The sequence below is a fragment of the Rana temporaria genome, chromosome 9 (assembly GCF_905171775.1).
Source record: "Rana temporaria chromosome 9, aRanTem1.1, whole genome shotgun sequence".
NCBI classification, from domain to species: domain Eukaryota; kingdom Metazoa; phylum Chordata; class Amphibia; order Anura; family Ranidae; genus Rana; species Rana temporaria.
This window is the reverse complement of record NC_053497.1, coordinates 112109740-112125595: the sequence shown is the minus strand read 5'-3', so window position 1 is coordinate 112125595 and position 15856 is coordinate 112109740. Positions and strand designations below refer to the sequence as shown.

The 15856-nt window shown below is 40.9% G+C and overlaps 1 protein-coding gene across 8 annotated transcripts in view; it reads left to right on the top strand.

Annotated features, from left to right (window-relative positions):
• CARD9 (caspase recruitment domain family member 9) overlaps positions 1–15856 on the top strand; it is a 113445-nt gene that overhangs the window by 53371 nt on the left and 44218 nt on the right. For all 8 annotated transcript variants that reach the window (XM_040324141.1, XM_040324138.1, XM_040324140.1 and 5 more), the window contains 2 exons: positions 3087–3412; positions 10862–11041. In XM_040324141.1, coding sequence (XP_040180075.1) covers positions 3087–3412; positions 10862–11041 — 506 coding nt within the window. The remainder of the gene's footprint in view (positions 1–3086; positions 3413–10861; positions 11042–15856) is intronic.

Sequence of the window (15856 nt, the reverse complement as noted above, 5' to 3'; positions counted from 1 at the left end):
GCGCGGTCGTGCGACGTGGCTCCCAAACAAAATTGGCGTCCTTTTTCCCCCACAAATAGAGCTTTCTTTTGGTGGGATTTGATCACCTCTGTGTTTTTTTATTTTTTGCGCTATAAACAAAAATAGAGCGACATTTTTGAAAAAAATTCAATATTTTTTCTTTTTGCTATAATATCCCCAAAAAAGATATAAATGGCGGCGATCAGCTATTTTTATTGTGACTGCAACATTATGGCGGACACTTCGGACACTTTTGACAGATTTATGGGACCATTGTCATTTTGACAGCGATCAGTGCTATAAAAATGCACCGATTACTGTGAAAATGACACGGGCAGTGAAGGGGTTAACCACTAGGTGGCGCTGTAGGGGTTAAGTGTGCGATTGTGAGTGCTTCTAACTGTAGGGGGAATGGGCTGTGTGTGACAGGACAGTGATTACCACTTCCGATTTCAGGAAGATGTGTTCACTGTCCTGTCACTAGGAAGACTGGGAAAATGCTTGTTTACATAAGCATTTCCCCCTTCTTCCTCACCGTGCCACGATCTCGGGTATTCCCGCAGACATGGAGTTCGCGGGACCTGCGGTCGGAGTCATGGAGCTTGCGGCAGGCGGGCGCGTCCACAATGCCGCTTCTTAAAGGGGACGTATATATATGTCTTTTTGCCTGCCCGTGCCATTCTGCCAACGTATATCTGTGTGCGGCGGTCCGCATGTGCTTAAACTTCTCCACAACTTAATCTCTGACCTGTCTGGTGTGTTCCTTGGCCTTTATGATGCTGTTTGTTCACTAAGGTTCTCTAACAAACCTCTGAACACCTGTATTTATACTGAGATTAAATCACACACAGGTGGACTCTATTTACTAATTAGGTGACTTCTGAAGGCAATTGGTTCCACTAGATTTTAGTTAGGGGTATCAGAGTAAAGGGGGCTGAATACAAATGCACACCGCACTATATATATATATATATATATATATATATATATATATATATATATATATATATATATATATATATATATATATATATAATCTCTCTCTCTCTTTATTTTTTTTAAAGGGGGGGGAAAAAAACATTTATCATTTTCCTTTCACTTCACAACTATGTGCCACTTTGTGTTGGTCTATCACATAAAATACATTTACATTTTTGGTTGTAACATGACTAAATTTGGAAAATTTCAAGGGGTATGAATACTTTTTCAAGGCACTGTATGAGAACAGGGGCCATTGATATAAATAGGATTTGGCTTGTTAAGCATTTTATAACTACAAGCTTCAAGCAGAAAATCGCTCAGGCGTGAATGGGGCCTAAATTGCTATTTTAGTTTTGTGTTTGAGTAATCTGAATTGTTGTAGTTTTAGACATATTGTAGACGACTAAAATGTTAATTTTGTAGACAAAAATTATTTAGTCACCGAAATTAACACTGCTCCATTGAAAGATTTCCCCTCACTTTCTGTTTGTGACAACTGTAAAATTTGTGATTTTTTTCCATCACTTTGTGTCCCTTCACCAGGAGAAATTGAGACCAATCTCCCCAGCCGGGATACAGAGAGCAGTAAAATACTGACAGGATTTCTAAACCTTCCTACTTCTTCAAATTTAAAAAAAAAAGTTTCTGCTTTTCAGTTCCTCTATCTGAGCATTTCCCATCAATTCCTGTCCTCCACTCCATCCAAAAGAAAAAAAATATTATTATAATTATTATTAATAATAAGGTTTGTACTGCTTTTTTCTATGGATGAGTTTCGGACTAAATTAATGGGTTTGCTCGCCCACCGTGTTGAACATCCAGCCAGCTGCAGCGGAAAGTCATACATTTAGTATCAGTAGTACTACCTCCGTTTAGATGTGACAACTTCCTCTTCTTCTGGTCGCTGGGGATTCCCAACTGGCAGTTGAACGTAAATAAAGGGGTGGGGATCGTTGCTGAAATCACTGACTAAATATTGCCATGACCATTTTGGACAATGACATCAGCCAGCAGCCCGCCCCCCTTTATTATAAACAAGCTTCTGGCCTGGGAGATGGTCATTCACCTTATGATTGCAATGTGAGCGCATACTTTGCTTTAGCATTTTTGTTTTTTATTGGTCAGTGGGAATTGTTGTAATAAATGAGGATCTAAATCACTGGACAGCATGAATGATGATGCATTTACATTGTGGAAGTTTTAAGAGTATTTATCTTTTAAACAAAGGACTTTTTCAAATTTGTGGTGTTTTTTTCCATTTTTGTCCTTTTTGTTATTTGTGTGGAGTACCTACTTGGGTTGTGAAGGTTCGTTTTTTATTTTCTAAATAGGTTTCTTTAAGCTAGTGTAAAATATCAAAAAATTCTGCGCCTAATTACCTAACGAATACATAAAAAAATTCGCAAAGAGCTGCACCTCATAAACAATGCTAAATTGTGAACGTGATAAGTGAAGATAGAGGGCACTAAATACCATACACAATTAGCAATTAATTAATGTAAAGTGCCAAAACAACTTAAGTTGTTTTGGCACTTTACACTAATTAATTGCTAATTGTGTATGGTATTTAGCGCCCTCTATCTTCACTTATCACGTTCTTTAAGCTAGTGCATTGTTGGTTCACTTACCTTTTCCTTCAATTTCCCTTCTAAATGTTTTTTTTCTTTGTTTTCTTTGTCTGAATTTCTTACTTCCTGTTCCTCCTCAGTAAGCTGTTCAGTAAGCTGTTCTGTCTGTCTATTCACCGCTCGCATGATGGTGGAAAGCATACTGAGGAGAAACAAAGTGAGAAATTCAGACAAAGAGAAAAAACATTTAGAAGGGAAATTGAATGAAAAGGTAAGTGAAATAACAATGCACTAGCTTAAAGGAACCTTTTTAGAAAATAAAAAAAACAAACCTTTACAACCCCATTTAGTATGTACTACAGCAAAAGTGACATTTTAGAACAAAACTTTTGCAGGTTAATTGAATTTCCCTAATGGCTACTATTTTTAGAATTTAAAAAATTGAATGGAGACATCCCCAAAGGTCCCTGAAAATAACATGCAAGATCCCAGGTATGTTTGCCTCATCCCTTTTTGTCTGATATTTCTCTGATGCAGACACTGCAGGCGAGTCCAGTCTGACCCAACTGCTCATGAATGAGATGCTGAAGCTGCAGCAGACAATCCAGGAGGAGCGCAGGAAGTACAAGGAGCTAAACACCCAGATGGTGGAAAAGGAGGCCACCATTAGGCAGTTGCAGGTAAAAGACAGTGAGCTAAAAAAGTACCAGGAAAGGGTCCAGAAAATGAAGGAGGAGCGGGACAACATCAACACAGAGCTGAAGAAATGCAAGGATGAGATCTATGAACTGGCCATGAAGTATGCACAGCTCAGCGAGGAGAAGACCAATGCTGTCATGCGAAACAGAGACCTACAGCTTGAGGTGAGTGTGTGGAATAACAAAAAAAAAACATAGTAAAATAGCATAGCAATGAATACAAATTGATTTCAAACTCTCTTCACACTTGCATCCTTGCATGTTTACCAGTACCTCTTTATATTGCAACATAGACTCTCTAACACTTTCTGGGTTACACACTTCCTTCTCGTTTCTCAGCCCTTCTATCTCATGGAGATTGCTGCTGCTGCTGCATAATACACTCCTTTGACTGTTTGGTGGCTGGCATCCCCTCAATTTAACATAGTGGGAATGCTTTTCATTACACCGTTACTTGGAGTGGCCTCAGACATTTTTTCTTCCTTTTAATATAGTCAAACAGTCCTCTGGGGTACCAGAAAAGAAACACATTTTATACATATTTCAGCCTCATCCTCCAATTTCCTGTGAACCACACGCCCCTGCACTTCCAGTGTTCTGTCAAAAGAGCCCACTCATCAAAGTCTCCAATTATGTAACTTTCGGTTTCTCTCCAGCGACAGTAATTGCAGATTTTGACAACGTGCCTGTCTACAAAGAACACAGTCACCATATACACTACAGTAGACAATATGAGTGGGCATTGTTAGTCTGCTCGCTAGTAACCAACAAGATGACCTTTTTTACTGCTTAACCATTTTTGTATGAAAACAGCCAACTTGTCATCTAATGTGGTGTATACGCTGGCTGTGTTCTGTGAAAAGAGGCACGTTGTTGATATCTACAATTACTGTTGCTGGAGAGAAACCGGAAGTGATGTAATTGGAGATTTTCATGAGTTTGCTCTTTTGACAGAACACCAGTCATGGAGGGTGTACTCCAAAATGTAAATAAAAGTCATGTGATCACTGTGCTTGGGACTATGTCCCATGGGCCATACTGCCACTACATGTGCAGATCCAGCTGGCCTTTGTGAGGAAAAAACAATAATTGCTGCGTTTAAAAAAGTCAACTATAAGCAGAGCTGTATTGTTAGCAGGGTGGGAAAAGGGGTTTAGGAATGTCCAAACTCAGGACACATAAAAATAGCAGCTGAAAGTCAATAAAAGTCAATAAATAACAAAGGTTTAAAAATGACTCTGGTAAAAATGTAGTTGGTTGAAAAAAGGAGTGTTTGTAGCCTGGGTATTTTACCACAGGGATGTGTAACTAGCACATAGGGAGGCAGCACGATGAAGGGTAGAAAAAACTTTAGGAGAAATACAAAAAGAGAGAAACAAGCAGCGCCAGCCTAAGTGCAATATTAATATCACACATATGTTGTTGAGCGTTTTTCGTCATTTTGCGTTTTTTAGCGTTTTTTTTTTTGCCCGAAAATGGCACTTTAAATGTATATTTCGGGCGAAAAAAGCCAATAAACTCCAAAGCTCATTAACACTAAAAAATGCCCATGTGTGCATGGGCACAAAGGCTAACATAGAGTTCAGTTTATGGGCTTTAAACAAAAAAAAAGCCAAAACGGCAATAAACCACAGTTTATCAGCTTCAGTGTGCATGGAGCCTTAAGAAGAAATTATTATTATTAGCTGTGTGTTCAAAAAAATACTACTAATAATAATAACAATAAAAATGTGAGCATATGAGCGCGTGTGCATGCATGTAAATGTGGGAAGGAAAAAAACACACGCACACACATATGCGCACCAGGAACTCAAAATGAATTTAGATTTAAAATCTAGTCTAGAGGGGGGGTAGGAAAGGGGGGGAGAAAAGAAATTCTATATTAACTCTATATTACATGTACTTACTTGGACCGTTTCTATGTGTAGAATTTAACCACTTCCCGCCCGGCCTATGGCCGATTTACGTCCGGGAAGTGGTTATGAAATCCTGACAGGACGTTCTAGAACGTCCTGCAGGATTTCATGCCGCGCGCGCCCGTAAGGGCGCGCATCGCGGCGATCGGTGATGCGGGGTGTCAGTCTGACACCCTGCATCTCCGATCTCGGTAAAGAGCCTCCGGCGGAGACTCTTTACCACGTGATCAGCCGTGTCCAACCACGGCTGATCACGATGTAAACAGGAAGAGCCGTCGATGGCTCTTCCTCACTCGCGTCTGACAGACGCGAGTAGAGGATAGCCGATCGGCGGCTCTCCTGACAGGGGGGGTTAGCGCTGATTGTTTATCAGCGCAGCCCCCCCTCGGATCGCCACACTGGACCACCAGGGATGCCCACCCTGGAGCACCAGGGTGGGCAAAAAAAAAAAAAAATGACAAAAAAAAAAAAAAAAAAAAATACCAAAAAAAAAAAAAAAAAAAAAGCAAAAAAAAAAAAAAAAAAAGACCAGCCAGTGCCCACAAATGGGCACTGACTGGCAACCTGGCAAAAATCAGTGCTGCCACCCCAGTGTCCATCAGCGCCACCCCAGTGTCCATCAGCGCCACCCCAGTGTCCATCAGCGCCACCCCAGTGTCCATCAGTGCCACCCCACAGTGCCCATCCATGCCCAGTGCCCACCTATCAGTGCCCATCTGTGCCACCCATAAGTATCCATCAGTGCCGCCCATGAGTGCCCATCTGTGCCGCCCATGAGTGCCCATCAGTGCCGCCCATGAGTGCCCATCAGTGCCGCCTATGTGTGCCCATCAGTGCCGCCTATGTGTGCCCATCAGTGCCGCCTATGTGTGCCCATCAGTGCCGCCTATGTGTGCCCATCAGTGCCGCCTATGTGTGCCCATCAGTGTCGCATACCAGCGCCGCCAATCAGTGCCACCTCATCTGTGCCCGTCAGTACTACCTCATCGATGTCCATCAGTGCCATCTCATCGGTGCCCATTAGTGCTGCCATATCAGTGCCCGTAATTGAAAGAGAAAACGTATTTACAAAAAAATTAACAGAAAAAAATAAAAACGTAATTTTTTTCCAAATTTTCAGCCTTTTTTTAGTTGTTGCGCAAAAAAAAAAATCGCAGAGGTGATCGAATACCACCAAAAGAAAGCTCTATTTGTGGGGAAAAAAGGACGCCAATTTTGTTTGGGTACAGTGTAGCATGACCGCGCAATTGCCATTCAAAGTGCGACAGTGCTGAAAGCTGAAAATTGGCTTGGGCGGGAAGCTGCGTAAGTACCTGGTATGGAAGTGGTTAATGATATTTCAGACTATAATGGTCCTGTAGAAATATGATGAAAAGACATTATTGTACACTATATTTGTTAACTATATGTTTATAATTTGGAAAAAAACAGGGGACTATATTAAAGATGGTGATGAATATGTTGTATAAAGAAATACATATGGAAAAATATATACTGTGTGTGTGTGTGTGTGTGTGTGTGTGTATGTGTGTGTGTGTGTATATATATATATATATATATATATACACACTGACACATACATATAGAAAAATTATATAAAAGATTACAGGGTTTATATGACTGCATTGATCTATATCTCTTCGTTTTTAGGCCTCCAGGTGCAAGGGCATCGAGAGTATAAATCCAAAAAGTCTCCCTCTTGCAGAGACGTTTAAACGTTCCGCGAGAGGGAGAGTCCCGGGTATCTGTTTGATCACCCAAACCCGAAGTCCATAAGTGGAGCCCTGATGGTATTCTTTGAAATGTCTAGGAATGGTTAGATTGAGATTGTTTTCTACCTACCTACGATGTTCACCAAACCTTTTTCTAAGTGTCCGGATGGTACGGCCAATATATAACAAAATCAGAAGAGCAATTCTTTAGGAGGTAGGTTTTTTCCATTTATAGTAAAGGATTTTTGGCAATGGGAAACAAATTTGCAGGTTAAGCATTTTAACTTTTTGCATTGCGAGAAAGGTCAGAGACGGTTTAGGTTTATTATGTACAGATTTTAGTTTGCTGGGAGCGATAATGCTTTTTCTGTTTCTGGCCTTACGATATGTAATCCTAGGTACACTAGCGATACATGTTTTCAGCAAAGTGTCCTCTAGAAAAATTCCCCAATGTTTATGAAAAATTATCTTTTTGTGCGGAGAATGGAATTGAGTTTTAAACCTGGTGGTATGAGGTTGAGGGGGAGGTATAGGTTCAGTATGTGGCAGAAATTTAGGACAAGAGGTAGTGGATTTTTTTCACCCAAAAAATTGATGAATGCTTCTTCCACTAGGGCTGAGGGGTACCCTTTGTCCTCAAACTTGGTTTTGAACAGATTGCCTTGTGTAATGTATTCTGAGTTGCGAGTACAGTTTAGTTTTAGATGGTTAAATTTACTTTTCGGAATGTTGGATTTCCATCTAGGATGGTGACCTCTTTGATAATGTAAGCATACATTTCCTGCTGTAGGTTATATGTAATTTTTGGCATAAATTATATTATCAGTATGGCAAAGCTCAAGATCTAAGAAAGCCAGGCTATCTGGGCTACAGACTGACATGACAGAAAGTCCTAGATAGTTAGAATTGCAGTGGGAAACAAATTGCTCTATAGGTGGTCAAGTACTGTCCCAGATGATGATGATGATGATGATATAATCTATGTAGCGCCCTATAAAGATATGTTCGGAAAAGGGGTTATTATTCCAGATGGACAAGTGTTCCCACTTGAGAGGAAGCTGCCTGTGCTGACGCGCGCAAGCAGCTTGAAAGGACAACAAAAACAAGACATACCTATTCTTCTATTTGGGAGCTGCTGTCAGTCAGTTTCCATAGAGGAAGATCAGAGGTGTGCCTTTGGTTTGGTGTTCTTTTTTGCCACCTATGAATGTTGGGATGGGCAGAGTGAACCTAAAGCACTGTAGTCCTATTTCAAGGAGCCTGCAAGTAAAGGTGGTGATGGAGATTTGGGCCAGTGGTTTGGGGACAGTGTGAAAAGAAGGGACAGAAAAAAATGCAATGCAGAGGATGTGTTTCTTTACAGGACCTTCTCAGTGGTGATTGTTATGTCACCCATAACTAACACCATAGCTTGGTGCTCTGCCAGGGAATTGCTGTGCACCCATCCACTATTATCCTCTCTGACTCAACAATAAAGAGCTGCTACACAACCTTCCCATGGACATTTTCAGTTTGAAACACCACATCTTTAGTAATAGGAAACTGCATTAACACATTTTCAATATTGTGAGCCTGTGGCTATTCATTTAACACATTCATATTTTATTCTACCTTTGAGGAAACACACTTACCCACCAGGACAGCACCAAAGTTGCACGCTTTCTTCAGTGACTACCCGTACCATATTTATACCAGCCCATTGCTTTTATGGCCCAGGTTTACTTAGACATTTCCATCATGCAACATAACACTTCCTGATGCATTTTGTAATCTTTGTCATCCCACTGCACGGATGAAAATCTCTCTCCAAATACATAGTGGGCCCTGTTACTGGTGAGTCCCACTTCATACCATATCATTTCAATGGCAGTCTCTCCATGGACTGACGTGTCATTCCCAGCACTTTTGCTTTTTCAGAAAGTCTTGCCATACACTGGAGATTTCACCTTTATTTGGGAGTGCTGGGGTTATGATGAAACAGACAACTTCTCTTTTTTTGGAACAGCTGTTACACCCACACAGTTAGAAAGTGCAACATGCTTCTTCTTACCCTTTGCAGACTTAATTTGGACTCTTCCACCATTGCTAGGGGGTGACTGCAGGCAACAACACATGCATGCATAGAAATAGAGGTTGAACTGGATAGACTTGCTGTATCAACCTTACAAACAATGTAACTTTGCAGTCAAAACACAGACCTCTACTTAACAAGGTTTCTGTGCACTGTATCCTGAGACAGGGGATATTTGACAGCATGGTCCCATTCACTGTATCTCAAGCAATGCTTCCACATTTTGTCAGGTCTTTGTGAGGGCAACACCCTGCATGTTGAGTCAACTTCACACCTTTCTGGGACCTCTGGAGCCTTTGTTTCCCAGTGACCGATCTCTACTTGTTTCCAGGGGTCAAAGCTTTTCCTCAACTGAGACTTGCTGGCTTTCTCAGTAACAAAGGATCTTCTCCATTAGCAGAATTGCACCTTTAAACTTGTCCAAGTCTCTGTGACTTTGGGCGATCACCCAGTAGGCCCCCTAAAACTTTACCACCAGACGGGGGAGTAGCAACTATGACCAGTTTTCATTGGGCCATGCGTTTCGCACAACAGTCCTCTCAAAAGCATTTTGAAAAAGTTTGCATCAACGGTTGGCAACATCCTTCACATAAAGTCAGGTCTAATTGCACCAATGTTGGTATGGGCAACAGCACCCACTTCTTTCTTCTGGGAAGCCATTGGCTCTTTCAGGACATTAAGAGCTTCATGCCAATCTCTGTATATTTGCACTGCTCACCTCTGCATCCCCTGATATTCTCTTCAAATATTGCTTACCCTTGCAACCTTTGCCACCCTCTTACAAAACGGCTCCCCTTGCAACCCTCATGTAACACTACTCACCATTGCAACCCTTGCGGACATTCCCCGTTCTGTTTACAGCTTACTTAAAGTGTAAAGGCACACAAGATCAGAAAATCAGACAATAAATACCGCTTTTGAAGCGATCGTACAATAATCTGATCGTTGGTACACAGCTTTCGTCCGAAATTATCCGAAGTGACAAACACAAAAAAAAATTATTGTACTATACCAGATCATACGTTTTTTGTTTAATCGGTACAGGTTCATCCGAAAATACAATGGAACACATTACATCACCTACAAATTTTTATTCTGTCGTACAAGAATTTTTGAACTTTAGTAAACTTTTAATTTTCAATATGGAGACTAGCATGCAAAAAAAACAATGGATGCGCATTCATCCGATAATCTCATTGTGTGTACCAGGCTTTAATGACTCCTGTTAGCGGAGGTACCAATGACTGTGGGCGGTGCTGAGGGTAGGTCCATGGCTGGATAATTGCAGGAAGGAAAGCAATGCCCAGAAGTAATATGGCAGCCCGGGGGGAAATGGCACACAGCGAATCTCATGTCCTAGCAGGAGGGAAGCTGGAGCACGTTGGTTAAGAAGCACTAGACTAGAGAATACTCTCCTTTTGTGAGAAACACCTACCTGACTACAGTCAGGTTCACGCCTGCTCAGGTACCCTTTCCCTGCTTAAACAGGCACTATCTGCATCTTTACACAGTGAGAGACCATCAATATGTCGCAATATATACTAATATATGCATTTCCCCATTGTTATGCCTTTAGCAAGTACAGAAAATGCATGATCCTGCCAGAAATTCGGTGAGCGCCTAACTTCCTGAAGAGAGCTGACACTGCTGTACTGAAATCAGAAGCAGTGTTGTCAGCTCTGTCTACTTCTCCACTGTTATGGAGATAAGCATAATAGGAAGTGTTCTATAGTCCAGCATTTGAGAACTGGGCAGGACTGACAAAATTACACTATAAGGAGATGTAAGATTAATTTTGTACCAGGAGTCAATGTGCTATTAGCAGGCTTGCTGCTGATCTAAAGCTGTAAATGTCACTTTCCTTTTAAATGACTTGTCTACAAGAGTTTACATTAATCTTTTTGTTTGGACTTAGATTGAGAAGTTGAAGCATAACCTGATGAAGGCTGAGGATGACTGTAAACTAGAGCGGAAACAGACAATGAAATTAAAGAATGCAATTGAAAAAAGGCCAAGCCGGGACGTCATCTTTGAGCTACAAAGAGAAAATGAGCTGCTGAAAGCCAAAATCCAGGAACTTGATAAACCACTACAGGTGGGTTTAACTATTATTTCTCTCTGCCATTTCGGAACTGGAAAGATATAGAACATTTTATCCGGAGATGAGAGGGATTTTGTGAATGAGTCCATAGATATTTTTGCTTACCCCTCCTAGAATAATATAACTTAATTTAATTATTTTTTGTATTCAATTAAAACCTATTCCTCATAAGCAAGTTTTGCTGATTTTGTTCTCATAAAGGGCTTCAGTTTTTTTTTAAATTGCATCCTTTGTATGCAATTTTAATGACAGTTGGGATGTACAGCATGTCAGGGGTGCTCAACTTTTTGAAGTGCGAAGGCCATGTAAGCGATCTGGTAACTGTTCATGGGCGGCAATAAACTATGGGGTTTTACCACTCCCCAAACCACAAATGTAAATGAGCCCTTAATATACTGAGCCCCCTATAAGGCTGTTTTCACACTGATGTGCTGTAGTTTACCCACATTGCCGGTGTAGCGTAATGCACCTGTTGCTTTCATATGGGTAAGCTGCACTGAGCCATAGACTTCTCTTACATCTTGCAGGTATGGTGCACCCTGAATGCAGGAGTTTTGGTGCGCATTTAGAAATAAAAACGCACCAAAACTCCTGCATTCAGTCGTTTTGGTGCATTTTCAGAAAGTGCACCAAACCTTCAGGATATATTAGTCTAAGGCTCAATGCAGCCAACACGCAGGAATGCCTCAGGTTTGCCTGCTTCCTCCACTGCTGGCGCCAGCTCTATGCACTATGATGGTCTGGGATAGGGGTCAGCAAACTATTAACCGCAAACTGGGATTGCTGACCCTCTATCCCAAAGCATGGGCACACTTTTCCCTGGTTTGAGGTTGCAGGTCAAATCAGAAGGCCAGTACAACACTTTGAAACTTTTCTTTGGAAAATAACAAAAAAATATTAATTGGCATTCCAGAGAGCCATCAATACTGTTCATGTTTGCAACCAAGAACACTTTTATAGTGTGTCACAAATAAAAAATAAAAAAAATTATGTATTTTAAATGTTTACTTGCAGTATTTTCTTTTCCATAATAACTGATACTCTAGCACAGGGCTCAAAATTTCAAGTCCTGAGCTACTAGCCAGGCCTCAAGAGTTACTCGCCACCAGTTGCCCCGCCCAACCCCTACCATGTCCCTCCCCTAATCCCACCCCTAGACACGCCCTCCTAAATTATCTCATGAAATTACACTTAAATGTTTTATGCAGAATGAAGTTAGAAAGATACATATTAACAACAACTTTATCCGTGCCCAAAAATGCAGCCTGCCACGTGTCCCCAGTGCAGCCTACCTGTGCTGGGTAAGAGAGAGGAGAGCCGCCGCCACGTTGTTCAAAGCACGTGGAACGGCGCGCGGCAGGGAACACAGCTATTGAATTGAAAGCTGTTATATTCCCCGCACTTTGAACAATGCGGCGGCGGTGACTCTCCTCTCTCTTCCCCTAAGATCATTCCCACACTCGCCAGCCCTCAAAATCCACTCGCAAAATGCGAGCAGGCGAGTGGAAATTTTGAGGGCTGCTCTAGCATCATAGTCTTCTCCTCTTCTGGGAGTGTACTCTCTGGGCTGGCCCAGCTTATCTGCCCCTCACCTCCCTGCATACACTTTTGTGTGGTTGAAAGGGGGGGGGGGAATTGGTATAACGCTTAGTATAGAGCTTGAGTCTGCTGGGTTGCTGACATCGCATCCGAGATGGCAGTGCCCAGAAGTAGTCTCAGGGTTCTTGGATGTCTACACAATTGAGGCTTTATTAGGTACATAACATGCATTAAAATGTGTTAAATGCACATATACTTTTATTGAAATATTTTTGCTGAAATGAATTCAGCTTTAGAGAATCTGAGAACTACAACTCATGCTTAATATTCAAAGCAAAGTCCCCATTCATCCATGCTTTAGTTTTTCAATAATCACTTTAAAAAACACCCTAATATTTCTAGCTGCGGCCATCTTGAGTAAGAGCAGATAAATCATGTAGCATTTAGATCCTGGAATCCTTCTACCCTTGGCTCAGGCATTAACTGAAAAATCTCTCCTGCGCTATGTGGAGGGCCTAGATACAAATGTGTTGTACTTCCATAAGGTCCTTACTGGATGGATATTGCACACCCCGCTGCCTCAGCCAACTAGGGGGAGTTCAAAGAGCTAAAGCAAACAAAGAAAGAGAAATGCACATGGCCTGGTGCATTATCCTTGGTAAAAAGTTTTATAAAAAAAACGAAGTAGGTGGAGTACTTACATTTACTAACTTGAATAACATCACATAAGTCTTCTAAGAGGTCATAAAACAAAACAAAATCCATGTCTCATGGGATGGTGAGATGGAATAATTGGCTAACGCGTTTCGAGGATTTTTCCTCTTCCTCAGAGCGTTATGAAACCGAGTCTGGTCTGTATGTTTGTTTAGTAGTGGACTGGATGAATGGTATAGCCTTGGGGGAATAGTCCTCCTTCGCTGTTGCAATAGTCCTTACTCATCACAGCACACTACATCAGAAAACACCATAGATAGAAGAGCACAAACTGATGGTTAGCCAATTACTCCATCTCACCATCCCATTAGACATGGGTTTTGTACCAAGGATAATTCACCAGGCCACGCATCTTTCTCAAGAAAATCAAAGTGAAAAAATTATACAGCAAGCTGGTCCATTTTGCTGAAATTTCATTGCAACAACTCAAAATCACTGACCCACCACCAAACCGGTCATGCTGAACCGTGTTACAGGCAGCATAAAGTTCTCCGCGTCTTCTCCAAACCCTTTCACGTCTGTCACATATGCTCAGGGTGAACCTGCTCTCATCTGTGAAAAGCATGGGGCACCAGTGGCAGACCTGCCAATTCTGGTGTTCAATGGAAAATGCCAATCAAGCTCCGGTAAGCACAGAGCACACTAGAGGACGTCGGGCCCTCAGGCCACCCCCATGAAGTCTGTTTCTGATTGTTTGGTCAGAGACATTCACACCAGTTGCCTGCTGGAGGTCATTTTGTAGGGCTCTGGCAGTGCTCATCCTGTTCCTCCTTGCACAAAGGAGCAGATACCGGTCCTGCTGATGGGTTTAGTAACTGCCTGTCTCCTGGAATCTCCTCCATGCTCTTGAGACTGTGCTGGGAGACATGGCAAACCACCTGGCAATGACATGTATTGATGTGCCTTCCTGGAGAAGTTGGACTGCCTGTGCAACCTTTATAGGGTCCAAGTATCGCCTCATGCTACCAGTAGTGACACTGACCCTAGCCAAATGCATAACTAGTGAAAAACAGTCAGAAAAGATGAGCAGGGAAAAAAATGTCAGACACCTCCACCGGAAAAAACATTACTGTTTTGGAGGTCGTCTCATTGTTGCCCATCTAGTGCACCGGTTGTTAATCAGTTTCAGCTGCTTTGCTGTTAATTGAAATTAACAACCCCCTCTGTATACACCCCTCCCCCTCTGTTACTTAACTGACCAGATCAATATCCCAGGAGTTCTGATTCAAAAGTGTTCCTTTCATTTTTTTGATCAGTGTATAAGGGGAATTACCCAGAAAATTTATTGATTAGTGAATGTAACTAATGTGATTGAAATGTGAAATATATATTAACCTGCCTGGCGGTCTTCCCGAGTCTGACACGGGGTTAGATTTTCCTGCTGCGAGCGGAAACCCCGTGTCAGACTCGGGCTTGCCTCGCTAGATCCACAGGCACAAGTTACTTACCTTGTCCCTGGATCCAGCGATGCCACCGCGCTGTGTGAGCGAGTGGGTCCTCGCTCGATTCACACAGTGCCTCCGTGTGACGCCGATCTCCGTTCCCTGCGACGTTACGACGCACGGGGACGGAGAACGGCGCCAAATTCAAAAAAGTAAACAAACACCTTACATACAGTATACTGTAATCTTATAGATTACAGTACTGTATGTAAAAAAAACACACCCCCCCTGTCCCTAGTGGTCTGTCCTGTGTCATGCATGTCATTTTATATAATAAAAACGTTTCTTTCTCCCTGCAAACTGTAGATTGTCCATAGCAACCAAAAGTGTCCCTTTATGTCAAAAATAGTTTTAGATCAGCTAAAAAACAGCGATAATAAATTATAATCACTTGCAGAATTGTGCGATAGCGATTTGTGGGGAAATTCGTCATAAAAAAAAAAAAATAATGACAGCAACAATTCTGCAACTGAGCAAATTTCAGTGATTTTGATTTGATTACATTATTGAATAATTTTTATTATAATTATATTATTATTTGTTATAATTATTTATAATTATTTATTATATTATAATTTATAATTTTGTTTTTAAAAAAATGTCATACCCGGGATGCCTATTAGAAGCTTGTTTGGTCAGATTTAAGTGAGTTATTTCTAAAAATTACAGACCTACAATATAAAACGCCAAATTTCCTTGCAAATAATGGTACCGCTTTTAGCATGTTTTTTCTGACAGAATCATACCGCCAGGGAGGTTAATAAAAATTATGGATTAATTGATATGATTAAAACAATGAATAAAGATGATAGATGAAGTAATTGATGTGACTGATATGATTAAAATAATAAATAAATTAATGAAAGTGATGTATGGAGTATTATTAAAAAATATATATATATATATATATATATATATATATATATATATATATATATATATATATATATATATATATATATATAATGTTGTGAACACAGTTAATACTAAAATAAAATAGTGGTCTTAAAATAATGAAACATGCTCAAAAATCATAAATTAACAGATGCACGTGAGGTAATATTATATTCATTATTTTAATCATATCAGTCACATTAATTCATCTATCATCTTT